The following is a 23,407-nucleotide window of genomic DNA, read 5'->3' on the forward strand; positions in this document are numbered from 1 at the left end:
TGAGCTGGGCCATTTTTACTAGGTTGATAAGTGACACGCGTCCTGCATACTGCTAGGATCAGCAATGTCGAATTCATCAAGTTTGTAGTAAATAATAAAGATGGTAAATTTTAAGCTCGGTAATAAATAATGAAGTTGAAGTATTCAACATGACACGAGCATGGGACAAAGAAAAAAATATAGGTTCTTACTCACGGGTTTTTACTGTATGTCAACAAAATTGATGTTTTTACCTAGTTTTCCTCATTTCTGTGTATTTTGATAACAATCATGACGTACTTCATAAATTGTTCTTGATAAATATTCTAAATTTCAGCCGTCTAATTCGCTGATGATCAGAGAAGACGGATAAGGTTCAGGCTAGCTCGTAAAATATTTATTATATGGATGAAATTGTTATGACGTTAGTAGGAATAACGTGCTGACGTTCTATCCCATCCTTAAATTGTAAAGCACGTTTAAACATTTACATGGAAAATGTGTTATATAAATGCATCACCATTAACATTTTCATTTACGTTTAGTTTCAAATTCACTCATGCCGTATTTACTCGAATAAGCGCCGCAGCGCTTATTAAATTTTTCGCACCTCAAGTGCGGCGCTTATTCGAGAGCGGCGCTTATTTAAAATTTGGACACCACAAAGAATCTTCTGATTGTCAGTATTCGTCTCTTGCTAAAGGAAGAAGTGGCGCTAGCTGTCCTGGCAAAGTTCGCGGCCTTCACAACATTTACAGAACTACATATTGTAAAAATGTTGTATAGAAAACAAATGGGCGAGTAGTAAAACAATCACTGTGTGCTGCAAAACATCGCTTTTGATGAAAAGAAATGTGAAAGTTTGTTTAAGAGCGAGTTGCTTTGTAAAGCAGTTTTTAGTAAAACGGAATTCCTCGAATTAGCGCCGCATCGGGACTGCGGCGCTTATTCGGGGGCGGCGCTTATTAACTTTTTTGTCCCAAACGCGGCGCTTATTCGAGTGCAGCGCTTTATCGGGGGCGGTGCTAATTCGAGTAAATACGGTATTTCGCTGGCCATTAACAAAGTTACAAAACAGTAACCGATTACTATTTTCCTAAATCTCTGCGTCCTTTCTTGCTTTCTTTTCCCTTTATGTTTGTTTTTCTTCTCTCAATGAAGCGCTTGATTGACTTTTGGCTAATAAAATATCGGCCACAAGGATGAGCAAATCGACATTTCAGTTTGATCTTCGCCTGATGAAAAGAGTATTCAAAGTGTGATTAGCAAGATGAATCTCCCCAGTATTTTGACAGGATTCTTTCTTGCCCGATATTTACAGAAATGGATTCTTTCTAAAGATTTTCTTTACACTAGATTGCGCCGAAGAATTTAAATTTGCTTAAAACAATATTCATGTGTCTTCTTGTGTCGGTACATTCACCTTCTCTACTATCCCAAAACGTTTTTATTCATTTCGGTTTTCTTAATGTTTGCTGGCTTTTATTTTTAAATGTATTCCTCGATATGGGATTTTAAGTAGGTAGGAGAAGTTCTTGTCTGTTATCACACTTCTGATAAAACAAATTGGACGTTCACCGCGTGGTTTCCATTAGGGCTGTTTACAGACAAATGTTTACGCTATTCATGCCGTGTTTCGACAGCCTCAAAGTTAACCGCCTTCCCACGCTAAATTAGCTTTCCCGTTCCCTTGGAACGTCAGCGCTATTTTTATCTACGCTTCCCGTTCAGCTGTTTTCTACCCATTAATTTAAGCGCCAATTATCTGTTCGGCAACTATGTGTAAAAACACACTATGGCACACGAAACTGCCACAAGCACAATGCTTTAAATAATCAATCCTTTTGTTTTAAATTGTACTAAAAACTGGTAAAGTAAAAAAAAAATCCTGCGTCTAGTGTTTGGCGCGCTGGACTCCGGAGCGCCGTCCCGAAGAAGAAGGTCCTTTTACAATTCATGTTCATAAATGATTTCCCATTCTACTGGGGATATCTACTCGCAAAAGTTTTAGCGTTTCAAACGAAACCGCCGCACTAGTCAAACTCCGTTTAAACCAGGTGTTAATTATTTATTTACAGTCCTACTGCAAAGAAAAATAGTATAACATAGAAAAATTCATTTTCATATTCATTTGCATATTTATTTTCAGCAGTGCCGTTTTTCATTTTTAACCGTGCTGTGCCATTTCATCTCTTTGATGACGTGACCTTTTTAGAAAGACCAAAGCCATTATATCTTGCCTGGATAAAAAGAGTGTGCAAGTGCACAGAAACTTTTTGAACTTTCAAACCGACAATTCTAAACCTTTTGCCATAGATTAAAAGGTTAACCCCTTGGACGTACAAGCAAATTCATACCCCCATCATCGTACAAGAGGGGGGGAGGGGGTGGATGGAACCCCTCCGCGGAGTTTTTGTTCTGTTAAGGCGCAGTGAATTTATTTTGCACTGAGTAGAAAGCCCGTCTCTTACTCTACAAGATGACATAATTTTTGTTAGCTGTGACGTCATTAGAGCCTCCATCTTGGATCCGCCATCTTGGATTTCACCATTTTCTTAGAAAGTCACAAAATAACGGAAATTGATGCCAAATAAAGCCAGAGTGTTCATGGAATGTAAAAATAAACAAATCGTTCAATTTTTGTTTCACAAAACTGGAAAAAAAAGACCTGCTTGTAATTATGACGTTGTCATGGCAACGTCAAATATCATGGGCACATGATTGACATATCAAAATTTCCGAAAGGGATGAATGAACAGCTACTGAAAGTTTCAGCATTATAGAGAAAATCCTCTTTTCAAAAATGTGGAAAAAACCGTACGGGGGGTAAGTTGTATGTCCGAGGTTAAATGAACGATGTCTGTTAAACACGTTTTAGTTGTAAAGCAATCAGCGAGATCTTCTCGCCTGTACAATTCAAGAACTTGAGGCTGAAAAAGTACATTTTATGAAGAACATGTAATTTTTAGCGTATTTCAGGACTTTTATGCTGCTTTTCAGGTATTCAGCCAACATCATGAAAACTTCTATGCATTTTCTTCGGTGTTTCCCAGTTTCAACGAACGCTAGGGCGTGATTTAATAAAGCGATGATGTCCTTTTAAGCAACAGGTTGATTGGCAGCATGCCACCATGAGCTATAGGATAAGTGGAGTTTTTTAAATTAAAAGCCAATATCTTACCACTAAAGTCTTTTCTTTACTACTCTGTTTACTACTTTGGTTGTTCGATCGCAACCTATGGGTAACCAGGCTTTTATTCAACCTAGAAGATCTGGATGCTAAACAAATTTGCATTTGGTGTTACGAATGATAAAAACACTGGGTAGGAAAAACTTTTACTGTTGCTAGGAGATTTTGATTTTTGGCCAATCACTAAACCGAACAAACAATGGGTATTGTTTTTTAATTTCGTGTCGAGCTCGTAAGATCGACGAGCACTCTCAATCCCCTTGTGAGGTATGAAAAAGGCGACAAACTTGAGCCTTTCCCCACATGGACGAACAAAGGTCTGTTTTCTCCACTCACTACTTCTCTCAACATTAGAACGTCAGATTATGACAGTAAAATAAAGAAAAGTAGTAAGAGCGGGCGAGCCCGTATTTTTTCAATTTACTTCAAAGGTGATGTTAATAGTTCTTAACTCCAATTCATAGTCGCAAAATTCAACCATTTAATTAAGCAAGACTCCAACGACTTCGGGTAAACCCATGTTCACCTCATCCCACTCCCTGTGTGAATGAATGGTTTCCTTTGTATAACCCCCAGGTGGGCCACCTTTACATGCCTTGTAAGGAAAATGACCACCTTTGGATCTTGCGAGCTTCACACGAAAGAAGGGATTATCTTCCTACCCATGGTATTATACACATAGTCCCAAATGCAAATTAGCTTAGTGGTCCACATGTAGGAATACCTACCCCACAGGCATGGAATGGTGTTTTTTTTTCGGGGAGTGGCCAGGCGCACTCCAAATGCAAATTAGTTTAGCATCCAGGTCTTCTCGGTTGAATAAGAGCCTGGTTACCCATGTATTGTGATCGAACAACGAAAGAAGTAAACAGAGTAGTAAAGAAAAGACTTTAGTGGTAAGATATTAGCTTTTAACTTAGAAAAACTCCACTTATCCTATAGCTCATGATGTCACTGTATCTAGGCACCGCTGCGAGGACAAAGGAATATGCATAATTATAATTATGCTCGTTGTTGTTATGAAATTTTGTAGAAGTAGGTTAGTCAAAACGAGTTCCGAGATTCAAACAAACCTGCTAGTGGGAATAAATTATTTCCCTGTTTTTTTTTGGAGAGCCCTTCCCTTGACAAACTGTTTGATTTTGATAAAACCGACGTGTTTCAGTACTAAAAGAAATGAATGGATCTTTGACAGTTTCAGTTTGATCGTTGTGCCGAAAATGGGTAAAATAAAAATAAAAATATTAACTTATTGTAATGTATTCATGCACAAACCAAAAGATTCTGAAAAGAAGTTTCTTTGCATGGAACACACTTTTATTAAAAAAAAGAAAGGAAAAGAAAGCGCTTGATTTTAAGCTGAAGAGATATACTAATTCAGGCTATTACCGGACGTTGCACGAAAGGCAGGCCAGTATCAGCGCGTGGGACTTTTCTTGTTGGAACGAATAATTTCTTTCCTAAATTAGCCCAGATCTTGATCTTTCCAAAACATAAGAACCTCACGGAAAACAAGTCTGACAAAAAATCTTAAGTTCATGTAGCTCAGTATCATAGGATTTTTTTCCAATCGAATTTTTGGGACATAAATTGCTACAGGTGAACGGAAATCGGAAAATGCATGATAGAAAATCGAAATCCCCCAAACCAGTTGTCACATAAGCGTTTGGAAACTGTTTTATAGTTCATATCGTATTTTTGTGTTCTATTGAAATCGATCTTTATCGATTTTCATCCTTGGAGGAGGCCTCAAGAAACTGAAAAACGTCCGTTCTTTCTTCGACTGATAAGAAAAAATGAAACAAAAAAAAAAACAAAAAAACACAACGTCTAAACTATTTCGATCGTATTATGGTTTTATAATTTTCGCTTCAAAATTCTCGTTATTAGAATTTAAGATGATTCAAACTTGAGCTTGTTATTACACTTAAATTAGCATTCTAGGAGGTTTTTAACAGAAGTGGACAAGTACCTAATCTTATCTTAAAACTCAACACATTCACACCGCGCAATCTATTTGTAGAATCAGAAATAAACCTACCAGGCTATATGAAATCCTTTCTTGTAAATGTTGAGTTTGTTAAGCTTGCTTTTTTCTTCTTTGGCAGAGAAACGCTGAGAAAAAATTGAAAAGTGAACAAAATCAAGCATACATATAAATTGAATACTACGTCGTCATACCGACTCTCGCAAGTTTGACATCATTTTAAACAAATAATGTGAGAGAGCAAAGATTTTCTTACCTCAGAAATGTCCTTGACCTCTTGGATTAAAACTGCAACAACAACGCGCCGTTGTTGGAAAGTGCACAACAAAATAAAATTCACCGTTTGATCTCTAGTTCGAATAAAAAAATCATTCAAGCGCCTGCCTTGCGGACACGTCCTGAGTTATGTAATAAATTTTATTCATAACGTGGAAAACATTTATGCTCTCAGGAAGTCGTAATTAAAATCCGATTCCGGAAGGTTTTAAGTACATCACGCGAGCCAAGTCGTAGACAAATAATTGAAGAGACATTCCGCCTAAAGACTAGAGATAATTTCAGAAGTTTACTGGGAAACGTTCGACATCAAATATCATTATTGAGTTCTTTTATTTTTTTTTATTTTTTTATCCATTAACTCATAGTAACTTTAATCAAAATTGATATACATTTATAACTCGTAGCTAATTTAGATACATTTCCAACAATCTAATGATACCCTCGGTACACTCGGTACGCTCGGTACGGTCGGTGCGGGCGGTCAATTTTTATGCACCAATTTCTTTTTGTTCTCGCTGGAAGTACAATCACAGAGCCTTTTTAAATCGAATCGGTGCAGGACAACCGCCAACTAACTTGCTGGCCAACTTTCATGGCAAGCCAAACCTTGCATTTGATTGGTTCGGTACATTTCGGCACGGAAGTGGTCAAAATAGCCAATCGGAGAGCCGCTTTCGATCGGTCCAGGACTAGTGTAAAAATCATATGAACAAAAAGGCGAGTTCATTTCAGGCTTATTCCTATTCTTCCACCATATTTATCTTTGGTGACTTTGTTAGTAAATGTAAAAAAATGTAATACAAAGAAATGTAAATGTTGATGTTTTTTATAGTGGTCACGCACTTTCCTTCGAGATACCCAGTTTACAGGCATGCCACTAAAACAGAGGAAACAAATTTGCTACTAAATAGCACTCAGTTAACCATTACTGAGAAACAGTTTATTTTGCTTTATATGTACCCTAACTGGTACAAAATTTCAAAAAAGATCTCCCCCTCTCGTAACCTCTCTCGTAACTCGAGTAATCCTCTCTTTATCGAACACCCGGGGGGGGGGGGGGGGGAACGGTACTTTTCGTTGAAGACACAGTGCCAGCCGGGAAAAGTTGCAACACATGAATCAATCAATCCGTTGCTGAGGGAGACGTAAGGGGGGGGAAGGGAGACGTAAGGGGGGACGTAAGGGGACGTAAGGGGACGTAAGGGAGACGTAAGGGGGGGGGGGGGAACGGTACTTTTCGTTGAAGACACAGTGCCAGCCGGGAAAAGTTGCAACACATGAATCAATCAATCCGTTGCTGAGGGAGACGTAAGGCAAGACCTTTTTCTCGGACATTTTTTTTAATATTAATGCATGCACACGTGAAGAATACAAGCAGAGTCGGACTTTGCTCCTGGCGTTTCACCTCTGATGTTTTACGTCGCTGAGTGTACATCCAAAAACTGAAAAAGCCTTTATCACTGTTTTCCCTTTCCCTTTAGCATGGTTAATAGAGGAAAGTAGTTACGAAGCCCGAGAAACTTCAAAGGAGCAACAAAATGCAAAGATTTCTTTTGGAAGTCTACGTCCGTGCCCAATCTTTTGTTTTGTCGCTTGAACACTAAATAAATAGAGAGTTTCAATTGGTTAGTTGCTCAGACAGAAGTAAACAACTATTGTGTTTTGTGCACGATCAAGGCCAAAATATGTGAACCAAGCAAAGAACTTTGTCAAGCTTCATAACCATTTTACTCTATTCCTTGTTGTTCGCCCTTAGAAACTATTCGATTAATACTGCACACACTCGGTTGCCCGGCAGCGCCAGGCAGCGCCATGCCTTTTCATAAAGGCAGTCTCTTCCCCCACCCCTCCCCATGGTTGACGAGGCTCACGAAAATGCACAAAAAACGGTATCATCGCTTTAAACAAACGACTGACTTCGATCTTTTCAAAATGAAGCTTGGTGCGAACCTATTTGTTGTTTTAATCTCATCCTTTTTTTAAATATAAATCAACTCGTTTACGTAATGAGATATTGATCTTGGTCTCATTTCGAAATAGAGGCAAAACAAATTTCAGTCATAACACTCCTCTCGTGCAAGACCTAGAGAGTCATGGACGTCACAAAATCCAGCATTTCTTGGGGAAAATAAACTTACTTGCATTTCTGCTCGTCAGTGATAAGTCATATTGAAAACTATTTAGAAACCTCTTAATTTCCATTTTAATTATATTGAAAAATAAAATGAACGAACTACCTACTCGCCTAGCATTGTTATTTAAATTATGTTGACACAGCATTTGATTTAAAACACAATTATAAAAGACAAAAACCGATCCCCTACATTGTCGCCGGAGTATTAACAGAAATCCCTTAAAGTAACGGCCTCGGTACGGAAACATTTCTTTAAGGTGGGTTTGGGATGAGATGTTTTGACTGTATGGCTGACAAGACCGAGCCTCGATTACTTCATCGGGGATTTGTAAAATTAATATTCGCTAAGAGTGTTGGCTGCACAGCTTTTTGACATATTGATAAGAAGACAAAATCAATAGAAACATTTGGCCTGGGATAAACCACAAGCTAAAACTGTAATTATCAAAGTCGATCGTTGCATCGTTTTTCACACGAGAAGAATACTGACGCTTTTGGGCTTGGAGAAAGCTGAAAGAAACATCCGTTGACGCAGTCGCTAAGATACTTGGGAATAGATCTGAAAAGTAGATTGTCGAATTTTTAATATGGTCACCGCTTTCAAAAAGAATGCGCTCTCAAACGGTACAACAGAAACGGTTTTTTGGCGCACGAACAATTAAAACTTGAAGGAAAGTTATAATTACGCTTCGTTATTCTATTTATTTAGGTGAAAGTCAAAATTTCACTGTATTTCCAAATCGTTTTATTTCAAATGACATGAACATGATGATTAACTATGCCACAAATTAAAAAGTCCATTATTACTAGTAATCGTAATAAAAATGTAAATTTTCTCTAATTTAATATTTATAGCGTTTTCCAATTGTGTGGAAAACCGATGAGAATTTTTCGGCAAATGGAAGAGTACAATCTTTCCACAAACATAATGAGCAGAGTTTGCACCATTTGAAAACTTTCCATTGGAAAGGACTGTTCATTTTCATTTCCCGCCGGAATAGCATCGAGGAGCATGGTTAGAGTGTGAAAAAACAAAATGGTGCTGTGACATTCCAAGATATACTCTTTTTAAGGAATTTTTTTTTATGTTGAAAGGACAGTTCCATTTGAATTTTCACCGGAGCAATTGCGTTTTCCAAACAAATGGAAAGCACTCGTCATTAAACAAAATTCTCATTAATTCGATTGTATTTATTTTGCCCTTTTTTGTCAACAATATTGAACAACAACAGCTGACATCTATTTCCGAGTTTTGATTACAGCAGAACTGAATTAAACTGAGAAGAACGGCTCAATATTCAATAAAATTAATATGTACATGTCATTAAAGGTCAAATGAACAGAAATTTCAAAATGCCATTTTCACCAACCAAACGCTAAAACTATCCATTATTGAATAAAATTAAGAAACATTTTTGCTTTTTGAGCCTTAAAGGGAATTACAGCAAAAAAATACGACGATTTCCGAAGGCTGCACGAAAACGTTTTTGACTGACTGCGCACTGAAATGGAAGGAATGGAACGAGTTTTTGACGTCATAATTGGTGTTTTTGAAGACGACCGCAGACCAATTCCGCAGACGGCACCGACGGCAACGCCAACGACAACGGCTGGTGGAAAATGAATTTATATTTTACTTCAGAATCTCACAACTTTTAGGACGTATTTTGCTTATTTATCGCTTTAAGAACTAGCTCCCGCTGAATATTCAAAGAGAGCATCCAACCCCAAATAGAAAAACCAAAAATTAGCTGTCGTGGCTGACGTTATCCAAAATACGCAGAATTTCGTCATTTCACGTTGTTTTTTGGCAGAGAACGGCTCTGAAATGTACCAAGATTCAAAACGCTCGTGCATAGATAACGCACGTGCAGATAATTCTGCTCAGTAACGTTAAATGCTAATGAGAAGAAACAATAGAGATTGCTGATTTGTTTTTATACCAGCGTGCATTCTACCTATGTCTCACATGATATGCAAAACGACAGCAAACAAAAATTTAAGCTATTTTTGAGCTTTAACTGTTTTATTTAAAAAATGCGCGTCTCTGAACAACAACCAACAATGAATCAACTGAAAAACGGCCGAACAGAACGAAATAACTGCTTGAAATGTCACTAAACACATTTATATAAATTCAAAGGTGCGATCTGCGGAATCGGTCTGCGGTCGTCTTCAAATATACCAATTATGACGTCACAAGTTTATCTTTCCGACAATTTTCCGACAGTTTTTCCGAGCACTCTACCATTCTAAGGGCCTCTTCACATGAGCCCGGTTTACGGGCTGTCTCAGTTACCAGGACGGATTTTTGACCTCTGTTCATATGGAAAATTTTAGCCCGGTTGACGGGGATAAAATTCAAGAAACGAAGGCAAAATGGCGACACATAAGGTTGCATCTTTTGCGACTATCGTAACTTTATTGACCCTTGTAACTTTATCAATAAAGCTAATTCGCATATTTTGTGAAGTGGAAATAGATACAAGGCATAATTAAAACATTTGGACCACCCAATTACGAAAGGGAGCTATTTTCTCAAAAAAAAGTTGCGTCCCGGCGACCGGGCTGGAGCGTTCATATGGGAAAATTTTTTTCCCGGTTGTCGAGTTCTCGGTTGCAGAAACCGAGATATCGGTAACCGGGCTGGCCCACCTTCTCATATGAACACATCCAAAATTTAACAAGAAAATAGGAGTGAACCGAGATCTTGGTAACTGGGCCAGCCCGGTCAACCGGGATCATATGAAGAGGCCCTAAGGGCCTGAAAAAAGCATTTTTCAACTTGCAATATCTCTGCGATGCAATGTCCGATTACTTTGAAATTTCGGGATAAGTTTATTTGGCCCTTAATAAACACATATGCAAAAAATAAAATAAAAAATAAACGGAATTACTGTTCATTGGACCTTTAAACGGTCAGTTTTCAAAAACAATACCATAACGCTAATTGAAGTTACTCTAAAAGATATCACCTGTTTCTTTTCGTTAAAGCTAGATTGTGCAGGGAGTGCGATAATCGCATAGACTCAGCCAAGACTTCAGAACAGAAACTTGTCTTTTTTGGGGTAAGTTTGAGACAACTTCAAATTATTTCGTTAATTTTTTACTCTAGTTCAATTCTGCTTTTCATTATAAAAACTGAAGCTCAGTATATTCATTTCGGGGCAACGTTAAACTCCGGATCCGTCGTGTAAGTCGATTTTCTCAACATTATTGATAGTTAATAAAGCATGTAGTGATGAAGCCGCAAGATTTTAACAGTTTTTTTTCAAAATTTTTCTAAAATAACTCAGAATAACTCAGTTACACTTATTGCGAAACCAGAACAACATTAGACTCTTAGATAACTTATCTTCAACTTATCTTCAACTAAAGTCTTACTAGAGGCAATTTAAACTAACCCAGCCTTTTGTTTATTTGCATTTAACGAGTACAACATTGAATTGAAATGCCCCCTATTCACGACAAGATCTGTCCTTCAAAGACTGTAGACTAAAATTTGAGAAATAATGTTCTTTGTCTTGCAAAGTTTGATTTTTTCTACCGTCCGGATTGTCTCAAAAAGTCTAAACTACCAAATTATCTACACTTTTCTGAGTCGTATGTTTTGTGATTTAAAATCTTTGAATTGAAAGAATAATCTAAAATTGACAAAAAATGTCCAAGATTATTTCTTGAGTGACAAAAAAAAAAAACAGTTTTGTGTTGATGGCTGGTTCGCAAACATCACAAAAGCCCCTTTTTCTATTCCTTATATAAACATTTTGAAGTTCTTTAACCTCGTTCGATGCCGAAACGGAAAAGCAGTGTGAGAAAACGATTAATTGATATCGGATTATCTTTTAAGTGGAAGTCTATATTAAACGTAAATCAGTGTTACGTGCATAGCGGCTTTATATCGACAGCCATCTTTCGACGCGCTAAACAAACAAGACGGATCGAAATCCGCTAATCACTCCCCACTAGCTGTAGCAGGACCTTTTGAATTTGCGGGCTCAGTTGCTTGAAACCAACACCGGGATGCATCGGTTTTGATTGGCTCATTTCAAGCAACACGTCAAAAGACGATGTCGAAGCGATTTCGAAAGATGGTTGTAGAAAGATAGCTGTGCACGTAACACTGAAAGCGGGTGTTAACATTTCCAATCATATTGGACTTATTTATCACCGAGCTTAATTTACCATCTTTATTGTTTACAACACACCTGATGATTTCGACATTTCTGATCCTAGCCATATCAACCTAGTAAATGGCCCAGCTCACAACAAGTCTCTCGTAGCTCAGTTGGTTAGAGAGCCCAACCGGTATCTGAGAGGCCATGGGCTCGATTTCCGTCGGGGACTTAAATTTTTTCATTGTCCCATGCTCGTGTCATTGTTGAAAAATTTATTTTCATCATATTGGACTTTTAGTATCGGTCATCTCAGTATTCCTTGTTGCAACTGTTGTTTTTTTTTTTAACGGAACTGGGCTGACGTGAACTTCTTCATATAAAATTGTGATTGTCAATTAATGAAAATGTGTGATGAATGAATGAAATAATGTGAAGGTCCATGAACGTACTGTTTCCAAATATCAATTTACTTTCTTCTTAGTTGCAAAGTTACCTTGTGGCACATTTTTTTCTTGTAATCATATTTAGGTACATTGGCTTTTCGAGGAAGAAGCATGGCTACAATCACCGGTATCAGTGCATTAAATACCAGCTACTTGAAAATCATGGCCCGCCCTCCTTTATCAGAATGCATTCCATGGCTTGTTGTGTTTATCACTGAATGTCTGGCCATAGTCATCCTTAATATCATCACGGTCATTGTATTTGTGAAGCAGCGCCAGCTACAGCGCCGGAGTACATACTTGATTATCCATCTGGCGATAGTCGACCTCTTAGCCGGGACAGTCTCAGGACCTCTAAACCTTGCAGAGAAAATGGCAACTTTCTGCGATCTTTGGGAGAACCCATATGATAGACAATTAAGTTTCATATATCTAAACAACAACCCAATTGTATTGTTATTTTACTTGATATCCATTGTAAATCTCGCTTTTATCTCTTTGGAGCGTTTACATGCAACACTTTGTCCATTCCAGCACCGTCTTCTCAAGAAATGGGTTTATTATGTAATAATTGGTGTCATGTGGGTTTTGTCTATATCGGTTGAATCTGTCCCACTTTTATTGCACGAGTCAATGAAATGGAGTGTAACATCAGTGTCACTGTATTATACCATTCGTTCTTCGTTATGTTTATTAGTTCTAGTTGTGATTTGCGCTTCTTACATTCTTATTTATATCAAGGTTCGATGCGGACCTCATGTCCAACATCACGGTGCAGCTAACAGAGAAAAGCAACTGACTGTGACCTTGCTTTTTGTCACGCTTGTTTCATTACTGACTTGGCTGCCTGGGGTGATCTTGTATTTTCTTGTGTATACTAACAACTGGAAATTTTCCGAGCAATTGACCCGCCACATTCCATTTTCTTTCGGTGTGTTAACTTTGGCTAACTCATTAGTTAATCCTATTATGTATGCCATACGAATGCCTGAATTTAGAGCAACTGTGTCTCAACTCTTTCAAAGACCTTCAGGGCAAAGAGTAGCTCCTCCTGATATTCAGTTGAACATCAGAAATATGTAAGATTTGGCTTCGATTTCAACCCATTACAGAAATTTTCGATTGAGGAAACAAGAAATCTGTGGTCTAGCTAGCCGTAGGAAAACAACTGAATGTAAGGGCACAGGCGTCCCAAACTCACGATTCGAGAAATCGATCGAAGAAATGATTTATGTAAGCGTATGAATGATTTATGTAAGTGGGGTGTGACTACTTGAAGTGCGCGGTGTTGTGTTACAATTTAGACCGTTGGAGATTTGAGCGCTCTATAAGACTTTGTATGGAGTTTAAAATAACGTGGAATAAAAGCGCTCAACGTAACGAAATAAAATTTTACCTTCTCTTCAATAAAATAAAGAAAATGCACTCACCTTTCTTGATTTCTGTTGTCCTTTTGGGCTATTTCATCGTTGTTGTTGTTGTTAGTTTTTTTTTCTTGGGGGGGGGGGGGGGGGGGTTCAGGTTCCAGTTGTACCCTTCATAAGACGAAGTCAAGGCTGGACAGAGACATTTCGAACGAGCCGTGCCGCGAGGCCGTTTTCTCGCCAAAATTCGAATCCACGGCTTGATTTTCCCCTCCGACGTAAAGAAGAAAAGTTCATTTTTATCTTCGTCCGGTCAGTCGCAGGTGTCATGCTGGAGCGGTCGCAAAGTTTGATCTCAAACTGTGCCGTAAACGAAAAGACGGGAACAAGGTGTTACGCCGTTAAATGTAATAATCGCCACAAAATGTAATACTAACGCAAAATGTAGTAACAATCGCAGCATAATGTAATACTGACGCAAAATTGACACAAAATTTAATAAATTGTTAACGCAAAATGTAATAATTTTCTAACGCAAAATGTAATAAATTTTCTAACGCGTTATGCAAAAACGCAAAATGTGATAACTTAAAAATTTATATATATTACGAAATCGTTTAGCAAAGTTCAGTGACATTAACTTCAGCATTATAGGCATACCACTGATTTGCCCCTCTTACAAGAGGTTGCCGGTTTGCGACTCGTTTTCGCCGCTTTGCGGTGCAAATTTGATTGAGAGAACAGAAATACTTTTGAAACCAGTGTAAGAGCTCAAGGACTTCACTAAGATATTCTTAACAATTATTTCTATATTTAAATACAGTTATAAACATAGTATGTACATATCGGCCGGGTGTTCTTGTGTATTTAATGATCATGGTAAAAACTGGTCTACCAGTTCTATTGATTGCGTGAACTTATATCCTCATCCCAATATGGAGCGGCCGCTGGCCAAGAGTATTGTACTAGTAGTTACCCATGATCACTTGCGAGCTACGATTGAAGCACGAGGTCGAAATATGTCTGTCAAAATGTTGAAGTTATGTTATGGTCTTACCACAATGTCTATATTACAGGCAACATGTTGGCCTTATGAACCACTTTACACGACTTTACTTTTTTATGGCGAAAAATTTGCTAAATGTAAGATCAATACAACTGTTACAGCTTTTAGATCATAGGGATGTATTTCGTTTATCGCATGTTCGGCTTCTTGTGTACATGTCACTTCTTGCGGTTTACGTCATTGAAGGAAGATGACCTGTGGATGTAGGGTTGGGGTGTACGAAAAATGTAATTAAGATCTCTGTAAAATATATATTTGAAAATAACAATTTCACGCAAAGAAAAACAGAACAATTTGAAGCACTTGCAAGTTTTTATTCTTATTATTTACAGCAAATAGCATATAATATCAGGTGATAACATAGATTCTCGTGTATAAATGACCGGTTTCCGTTCTTGATATTATAATAGCCTTGGTAATAAAAAAAATTTTGTATTTTACATAACATCTTATTTTTATAACTTAACTCGATAGTACAGTTTACACAAGTTATTGACTGCTTTGAATAAACAAAATGAAAAACAATGTTTTTTAGCTGTTATAATGACTACAATTAATCACAAACCTTTTTAGCACTATTAAAAAATCAATTTATGAAACTAAAATAAGTCAAATCAAATCAAATAATTTTTGCATTTCTACTTTTACAAATATTACTATGGGGATGTGAATAGAAATGATTTCACATTCTCCTTAAACATTAAACAGTATCCTTTAATTAGATATTCAATTTTTAATCTGTGATGTTCACTAACAGAGAAAAAGTGAGTCTAGAACTGATCATGTATAGCATTTGTTTTAATGGTTAATATTGCGATAGATTGGCTGTGCATTTTTCTACTTTCGTAAGACAAGGGGACAGGAGACTGGATATGAATTAAAACATTGGTGTGTCATTTGAGCAGTATACTTTTCTGAGCCGGAGCGGGGGCGGGAAAAAAAAGGGTTCGGAAGCAGGTTTTTCAAATTTGAGCGCGTTCAGGTTAAAAGTGCTCAAATTAAAAGTAGGTCAAGTGTTCTATGTCGAAATGGAAGTCCTACTCAACAACCAAGAAATGTTGTTGCTTTACTTTCAGAGTTGGGGTGGGAGAGGGGGACTGGGGGCTTTCGAAACTTAACGGTAATAAAACGAACTTGCTCTTATCCCAGTCATGTAGAGACTTTCTGTATCGATAAAACGTAACGTAACTTGCTCTAAAGATGGTATAACATTAATATGGAGCAAATTGTTACTAAACTGTACATTCTAAAGCCTGAGTTTTAGCCGCCTACTCTGAAACTCCAAGTATAGGTGAACAATTCACCTGACTTTGTTAATTATTTTTACGTTCAAAGCGTAGCGTCTTCATTGTTATGTCTATATCTGTTTTGTTCAAACCTACGAAGATAATTATTTTTTCGTCGACGTGCTTATTCTTTTATATTTTAGTTTATTTCAAGTTAACAAAGTCAGTGAGAAAAGAGGGAACAGTTCTTGAGTTCTCATTATCAGTATTACATGCCATGGAGAGGAATACCTGCAGCTTGTCTTTGTTGCTGAGGTCGTCTGCGAAAGAGCGCGAGTACAGCTGATCTGTATTCTGACATGCGGATAGCGTATAATATAGGATTTACAAGCGAGTTTGCATAAAATGAAACATTTAGAGCATTATGTAACCGTGCAGACGTTACTTTGGACATTGAACCAATGATGCCAGTGAAATAATCGAGAAAATGGTATATTTCATCTGGTATGTACAACAGTAGAGATATGACAACCACCATCAACAATGTCATGGTCAGTTTTCTTTCTCTGCTGGCTGCACCATGGTGTTGAGGCTGTGCACCACAACGGACTTTAATAACAATGGACGCGTAAGAAATACAAATAATCAAAAGGCAAATTGAACAGAATGAAATCCATAAGTAATAATTAAAATAATAAGAAGACAAAATACCATAAGCAATTGATACTAACCCAGCTGTAACCCAAACAACGGCAATTATAGATCCGTAAACCCATTTTTTAATTAGGCGATGTCTAAACGGCCGCAACGTCGCGTGAAGCCGCTCCAACGATATTGCTGTGATGTTTGTTAAAGAACTAACAGGGAACAAAAAGAGCAGAAGATAGTAATTTGGCCAGTGTTCAGATGGCTTCCATACATTACACTCTACTCCACGATAATAGAATAGACTTTCCACAGCGGTTCCTCCAGACAACATATCTATAACTGCTAAATTTATAACCAGGTACATGCTTCGCTTACGAAGACGACGATTCTTTATAAATACAATTATTGTAATCATGTTAAGTGTTACTATAGCAACAGACTCGGCCAAGCCCACAGCAAGCCAGGTAATACATTCAGGAAACGAAAACATCTTGAGTGCTCCCTTCTGTTGTATTTGCAGTTGGAAGTAATTACTGGTGTATCTGTTGAAAAAATGAGTTATTTCTGTTAATTTTTTACTGGTTGTATTAAGAAGCCAGGCAATTATTTCGAATACGAAGCTTACATCAAAGCACTTCATTATATTTAATTTGACGCGAATCATGTACTGATGTTTGAATAGAAGCGGTTTCTAACCTACCTTGTCAACAAGAGGCCCTCCCTGGTGAAATGTCTTGTCAAAAACCTCGGCGCACAGAATCTGTAAAATAACACACGTTAAACTGTATAACTGTATAAAATTGTATTCACTTTTCAAAAACATCGTAAATACTCTGAAAAAAAAAGCAATAATATTTTCCGCTCAAAAAATGACTTTGTTACTCTTAAGTGCCTAAATATTACATAACATTATAACAACGATTATTATTAATTATTACAACTTATTTTTCTTCGCATAAAAATCGTGTTTACACAGCGTGATACTGAAATGTTTCAACCGTCTTCGCACTTAATTATGGTGCTTTCTGAAATTACGATAATCATTACTTGGACAAACTTTAAATATAGACAGCGGCCAAACAATGGTCTTTCGAAAGGTGAGAATATACTTTTACCATGAAAAATTATCAGAAGAAAATACACGGAAAATTAATGGAAAAAGTCCTCAACCTACCTTGTAAACACAAAGTTGTCCCTGGTGAATTTTCTAGTTGAAAGATAAATTCTCGCTGTAAAGAGAGAGAAGATTTAAATAGTTGGAAGGAAAATATTTTTTAAGCAGGTATCTCAATAAATTAGTATTCTGAGAGAAATTCGTAACAAAAGGAAAATATTTACTACTGTTAACAACCAAAATATTTGCAACACATGAGGGTAAGGTTGGAAGAACAATATTTCTCGTTTGTCTAAATTGACGCCACAAACATCTATATACTGTTTGCTGCGCACAAAGCATATATCGCCTGCTTTGAGTGATGTATACTAACCGCACCCAGTGAAGGAAAAGTAATTCGCTCCTTGCTAGCTTCATTTTACATCAGGGCCCTTATTGGTTTCGGTTACTCTACTTCAAATTAAATGACATTTGTTGTTAATGGAAAAAAAACAAAGCTGTTCTGAATTTTAAATAATTTATATTATTGTTCAAACTTGGCGTGTTGAATGGATACGATTTGAAAGTTTGTTTTCAATATTGACGGCTACTCAATCACGTTACGGATTTCGATTAAGGAATTCGTGCTTGTTCGATGTATTATGAAGATTTAAGAACCCTATTTTGTCAAAAATAGTTCGAGCTTCAAATGAATGCGCCGTACGTAGACCGATCATACAGTACATTTAGTTCGATTTCCATTGTCGGGTAACGTTAACGGGTGTGAAGTTCAACCACGTCAGGCATCGAGCGCGCACGCTGAGGGAACTTGCTAAACACATATAGCGTCGGTAGGCGTTGCATTAACTTCGCTTGCAGTTTGCTCTCTTAAGGTTACTGTCAAAAAAATAGGGTGCGTTCTGGGAAAATCTTTTTACACGCGCTACTTCAATAGAAACTACCGAAAACTATATATCACTGTAAAGCTTATAAAATCATAGTAAAGATTCCGAAAATATTAATCTTTCTAACCGTTTTTGTTTTAGTAAGTACGCGTATTTTTGTTCAACGGATCACTTTTTTAATAAACGATTAAAAGTTTGATTTTTTTTGTTTTGATGTACGACGTTCGTTTGGACGTACAACGGTTTCAAATGCCTTTTTCAGGGCTAATTCTTTCAGATACGTTGGCAACACCAAGAATTATTTTACGCAAAATATCCAGCTTAGCCATGCGATTTCAAAACTGGCTGTTCATATTGTCAGTTTTGTATATGACTCAGATCGTTTGTCGATCGTTTACTCATCTTCGATATTGTAAACCATGCGCCAATTTTACAAAATCGGATAGTTTTCCACACGCTTTATCTCTGAAACGAAGTCGGTGACAACAACTTTTTTGCATTTTTGACAAGAGTAGCTCATTATCTGACTGCAGTAAAAAATAAAAAAAAATCTATCGACTGGAAGATCTTCGGTTGAACCATATTCAACACTTTTGTTTCAGATGCAAGGCGTCCATAAATTTTTTTTCGATTTTAATTCCCTAGCGTTTGGACTTTTAAAACGTTCAACTTCTTTCCGCAGACGCAAGCCGTCCTCATATTTTCTCTATTTTATTCCACGCACGTAAACCAATTAAAAGTCACGCCAGTTAACGCACGTAAAATAAGGCGACAATGGAAATCCAGCTTAGTCACGCGATTTTAAAGCTGGCTGTTCGTCCTGTCAGTTTCGTATTCAAATTCAGTGTAAAACAGCATAATTATTACTTCAACGCTTTTTGTTAACATAATATACTGTTCGAGAAAATGTTTTAAACACTTGCTGTTAGAATAGGGTGTGTTAAAAATATGATTTCAAAATTTTCAATTTACTGTTTAAACTGCATGTCAAAAAATTACCAAATACTTTGAAATTTACTCTGCTATTAAAAAAAAAAAAAAATTCTGTGGAGGTGATTAATATTTAGTTAGAGAGAGTTCCAAGCTTCAAATAAACCCACCAGTCATACATGATCGGCTGTTCATTTCTCAGGGAAAATATTCTAAAAAAGCACAAAAATTTCCCTCGCCTTTATGCAGCTTCCTCTGTCAACAAAAACCGATTGATTATGACAATACCGAAATGTGTAACCTTAAAAAATTAACAGTTTGATCGTCGCGCCATAAATGGGTATTCATACGCAAAACAACTTTTTTTTAAAATAAAACAGCTTGAGAAAATTGCCTGGTGAGTTCTCTTTCATGGCAAAACAAGACCGAATTCATGTCTTTCAAACATAAGCCGCCTGTTTCCACTTATACAAGTTGTTATCAAAAAATTCATTTTCAGGTCAACAGCAAGCACAATACTTTTCAGGTTTTAAAGAGTATGATTAACTTTAAGCAGACGACATACACCGATTCAGGCTCATAACCTGAATATGGATGAAAAGCAAGCCTATGTTAGCGCGTGTGACATTTCGTTTGGTATCTAAAAATGTGAATTTCGAACGGCATACCGCCGGATGTTTTTTGACTCGGTCAGCTTCGATCGGACAGATTTTGTTGTCGAGTTCGATTCGAATAATTCCTCGCCAACGAAGCAAACAATGTGAGGTTTTTTGCAATCAATTAAATGAAAACGCCTTAAGAGACGCCTTAACAAGCACATTGGGTAGTTTTCGATCAAAATTAAACATTTCTGGTAAGGCAGCTTGCGTTAAGATGTCAGGCACAGTTTTTACGTTTCCATTACTGTTAAAATGTCAGGATTTCTTTTCAATCGAATGTTTGACGAGATAAACTGCTACAGGCATAAAACGAATAAGGCATGATGCATGCCTAACGTTGTCACAATAAAAGCCTTTGGAAACTGTTTTATATTTTACGGGGACAGACCACGAACACAACAGTCGCTCCTGTAAATATCTAATTGCCGTAACTGTTCATCTGCAGGAAACCTAAAATGCGAACAAATCTACAATTGGTTTCGGCTGTATCAAATCCTAGTGTATTTCTACTTTCCATTTTTTACCGATTTTTACCGGCCCTCGGAGGAAGCCTCAAAAATCCCTTCTTCGACTCACGGAAAAAATTCAAAATTTTAAAAAGTACCAAAACGGCACGACAAAATGATTCTCCCTTAATTTTTTTCGTTATTAGAATTTCACATGACTTTTTGTCATAACCCTATCTGGGTATAGGGCCGGAGAATTTAACATGATTCAAACTTAAACCAGAATTCAGAGGTGGACAGCCACCAGCCACAGCATATTCTTATCAACGCTTTCATACCGCAATCTAATTGTGGACTCTAAATAAAACCGACTGTCACTGAATCGAATTTGAGTTTATGAAAGCTGTACGAGAACCATCTGCAGAATCACGCGACAAACCAATGCCTTTCCAGCAGTGAGGATTAAAAGGTAAATTTAAAAGTCTCCAACCTACCTTGTCTCGAGGAAATCCCCCCAGGAGAATTCTTGGTCTCTTTATCTTGCTTTTCCTCCTTACGATACTCTGAAAAAAAAAATATATAAAGTGAGAATCAAACATGCATATAACTTGAAGACAACATCGCAATATTGTCTCTCATTTGAGTCCAATTTCAACCGAAAGATGAGGCATAAAAAATTTAGGAATAAAGCCTATTTTAAACAAATTAAAGCGAGGGAACAAAGTTTTTCTTACCTCAGGACTTTTCTTGATCTTTTGGATTAAAACTGCAACAACAACAAAAGTTTTGTAAGATAGCCTTGAGTAATTTCTACTCGTCGAACGCAAGACACATTTAGTTCTATTTTCTCTCTATGCTTCGAATTATTCTTACAGCTACTACCGCAAAATATTCACTAAGGCAATAAAAGTCATATTTGAAGAATTAATTCCGTCGTATTAGTATATAAAGCCTGAATATCTGTTTGTTACTACTACAAGCTTAGAAGAGAAGATTAACAATTAAACATTTGCAAACTTAATTGCCGAATTTGTTCTCTAATATCTTAACTGGAAGAAATGGATAGTAAAGCAGTTAATTATTTAATAAAATATCTAATAATTTCATATATATTTGTCATACCTCTGATAACCAAGAAGTATTCTTGATGCTTCCTACATGTATCTTAGTCCTCTCAAAGAAAATAGTTTTATCAGGATGTTTTCTTCGACTTCGCAGCGTTCGTTATATAAGGTAAATAAACCAGCTGCGAACACACGATCAAACAAAAAAAAAATAATTAATTAATTAATAATAAATTTTCATACAAATATAGTTCAGCGTATCTCAAACTACGTTCATGTAAAATATTTAGAAGAAGACAGCTGGCAGTCAGTATCTCAAGATGGCAAAACGAAAACTTTCAACATTTATTGATCAGTTCCAATGAAGCTGGTTTCACGGAAATTTTTTCTTTTCTCGTAGGAGACGAGAATAGCATTTCAGGCGCTGTTTCAATAAGACATCCCAAAAGGTGGACTCCCGTTGCCGATTAAGAATTTATCAAAAAAAAAAAAAAACTGGCGTGCATCCTACATGCAGAAACAAAACGCAAGAAAATGTATAAATGGCTTGTGCCTGCAAAAGATAAACGTGAAAAAATATCACAAATGTTCGGACGTCTTCTTTCTGAGAAAAAATTATTTTTAGAAAATAAAATAGACAAACTGTATGAATATATTTTTTTTTGCGAAATCAAGCTGTACACACATTTCCTTATTTTATTTATACACGCTAGTCATTTCAAACTCACGTCCGTACTATCACTGTAGTGTCTCGCCGTTTTTTCCTTGCGTTGTAAATAAAATAGAAAACATGTATGGAGGCTTTGTGCGTTTTATTAATTGACCTGCCACAGTGATAGTCGGTAGGGAAATCCTAAATTCGCTTTTATTTTTTTTTCCTGGAAAGTGCACAACAGAATAAAATTCACACTTTGATCTCGATTTCCAATAAATACCCGCTAAATGATTTAAAAGTCAAGCGTAAGCCCTTTAGATACGCCCTGAGTTATGTCAGTAATGAATTTTATTCTAAATTTGGCGCTCAGAGAGTCAAAACTCAAATAGGTCAGGAAGGGTTTTAGTACATCACTCGATCTTTCCCCGCCAAGTCATAGACAGAATTAGTGAACAGACATTCCGGCTAGAAAGAGAGAGAGAATATCTAAGAAATTAACTAGGCAACGTACGACAGCAAATATCATTATTCTGTTCTTTTAGATAGCACATAATTGTTTAAAACCATTTGTATTATTCATCTCGCCGTATGGTGATGCTTTTTGTTTCTGAGACTTATGTCCACTTACTTGTAGTAACCTTAAATTGACACAGTGATAACATGTAGCTGATTTACATACATTTTCAGTAATCTTAGACTACTCTTATAATAAACAATTCCAGGGAGAAAAATCCCGGAACTCCGCTATGGCTTGCGATCACGCAATTACTTCTTTTCATTATAGTCAAAGTAGGCTCGCCGCTCTAGGCTTCCAGGCTTGCCACTTCCTGCTTTCTTCTGAAAGGGTGCCATTAGTATTGAGTATCAAGAGCTCCCACGAGCGGCGGGTTAGAAACTGAAAACTCGTTTGAGGAGTTTACAATTCACTTTAATAACATCTATAATAAATAAATTACAGCCCAGAAACTGCTTTGTACGTTTTTTTATCACCAGTTGCAAAATTTTGAAAAACACGCTCGTTTTCCAAATTGCCAAATTATGATTTCTCCTTTGAAACCATTTGCCTTAGCCAAGGCCTTTTTTTAATGTAGAAACCAATTTAACCGATTAATTAGTTACAGGACTTCGAATCATTCAATTTTATTTGGCAGACAACGTTTTACTAAGGAAATTAAAACAGTCTTCAGTGGCGGATCCAAACCTTCAGCTAAGTGGTTCGCG

General features: G+C 36.9%; 3 protein-coding genes across 5 annotated transcripts in view; 1 reads left to right on the forward strand and 2 right to left on the reverse strand.

The window, feature by feature from the left end:
* LOC144647809 (histamine H2 receptor-like) overlaps positions 1-23,407 on the reverse strand; it is a 410,332-nt gene that overhangs the window by 5,824 nt on the left and 381,101 nt on the right. The gene's annotated exons all lie outside the window — the stretch shown is intronic.
* The window catches only part of LOC144647795 (sphingosine 1-phosphate receptor 1-like), a 72,330-nt gene continuing 56,662 nt past the window's right edge, over positions 7,740-23,407 (forward strand). Inside the window, exons 1-3 of one of the 3 annotated variants that reach the window (XM_078507498.1) lie at positions 7,744-7,826; positions 10,568-10,637; positions 12,216-13,282. In XM_078507498.1, the coding sequence (XP_078363624.1) occupies positions 12,242-13,213 (972 nt within the window). In that variant the 5' untranslated portion in view covers positions 7,744-7,826; positions 10,568-10,637; positions 12,216-12,241 and the 3' untranslated portion in view covers positions 13,214-13,282. Of the gene's footprint in view, positions 7,827-10,563; positions 10,638-12,215; positions 13,283-23,407 lie in introns of those variants that run through there. The other 2 variants (XM_078507497.1, XM_078507495.1) reach the window with 2 other exon arrangements.
* LOC144647816 (substance-K receptor-like) lies at positions 14,948-16,960 on the reverse strand. The gene is made up of 2 exons (XM_078507529.1): positions 15,675-16,960; positions 14,948-15,135 (listed from the first exon to the last, which is right to left on the reverse strand). The coding sequence occupies exon 1, from the start codon at positions 16,922-16,924 to the stop codon at positions 16,055-16,057; it is 870 nt and encodes a 289-aa protein (XP_078363655.1). The 5' UTR covers positions 16,925-16,960; the 3' UTR covers positions 14,948-15,135; positions 15,675-16,054.

This window comes from Oculina patagonica, chromosome 4 (genome assembly GCF_052425735.1).
Source record: "Oculina patagonica isolate OP01 chromosome 4, crgOcupat, whole genome shotgun sequence".
Lineage (NCBI taxonomy): Eukaryota > Metazoa > Cnidaria > Anthozoa > Scleractinia > Oculinidae > Oculina > Oculina patagonica.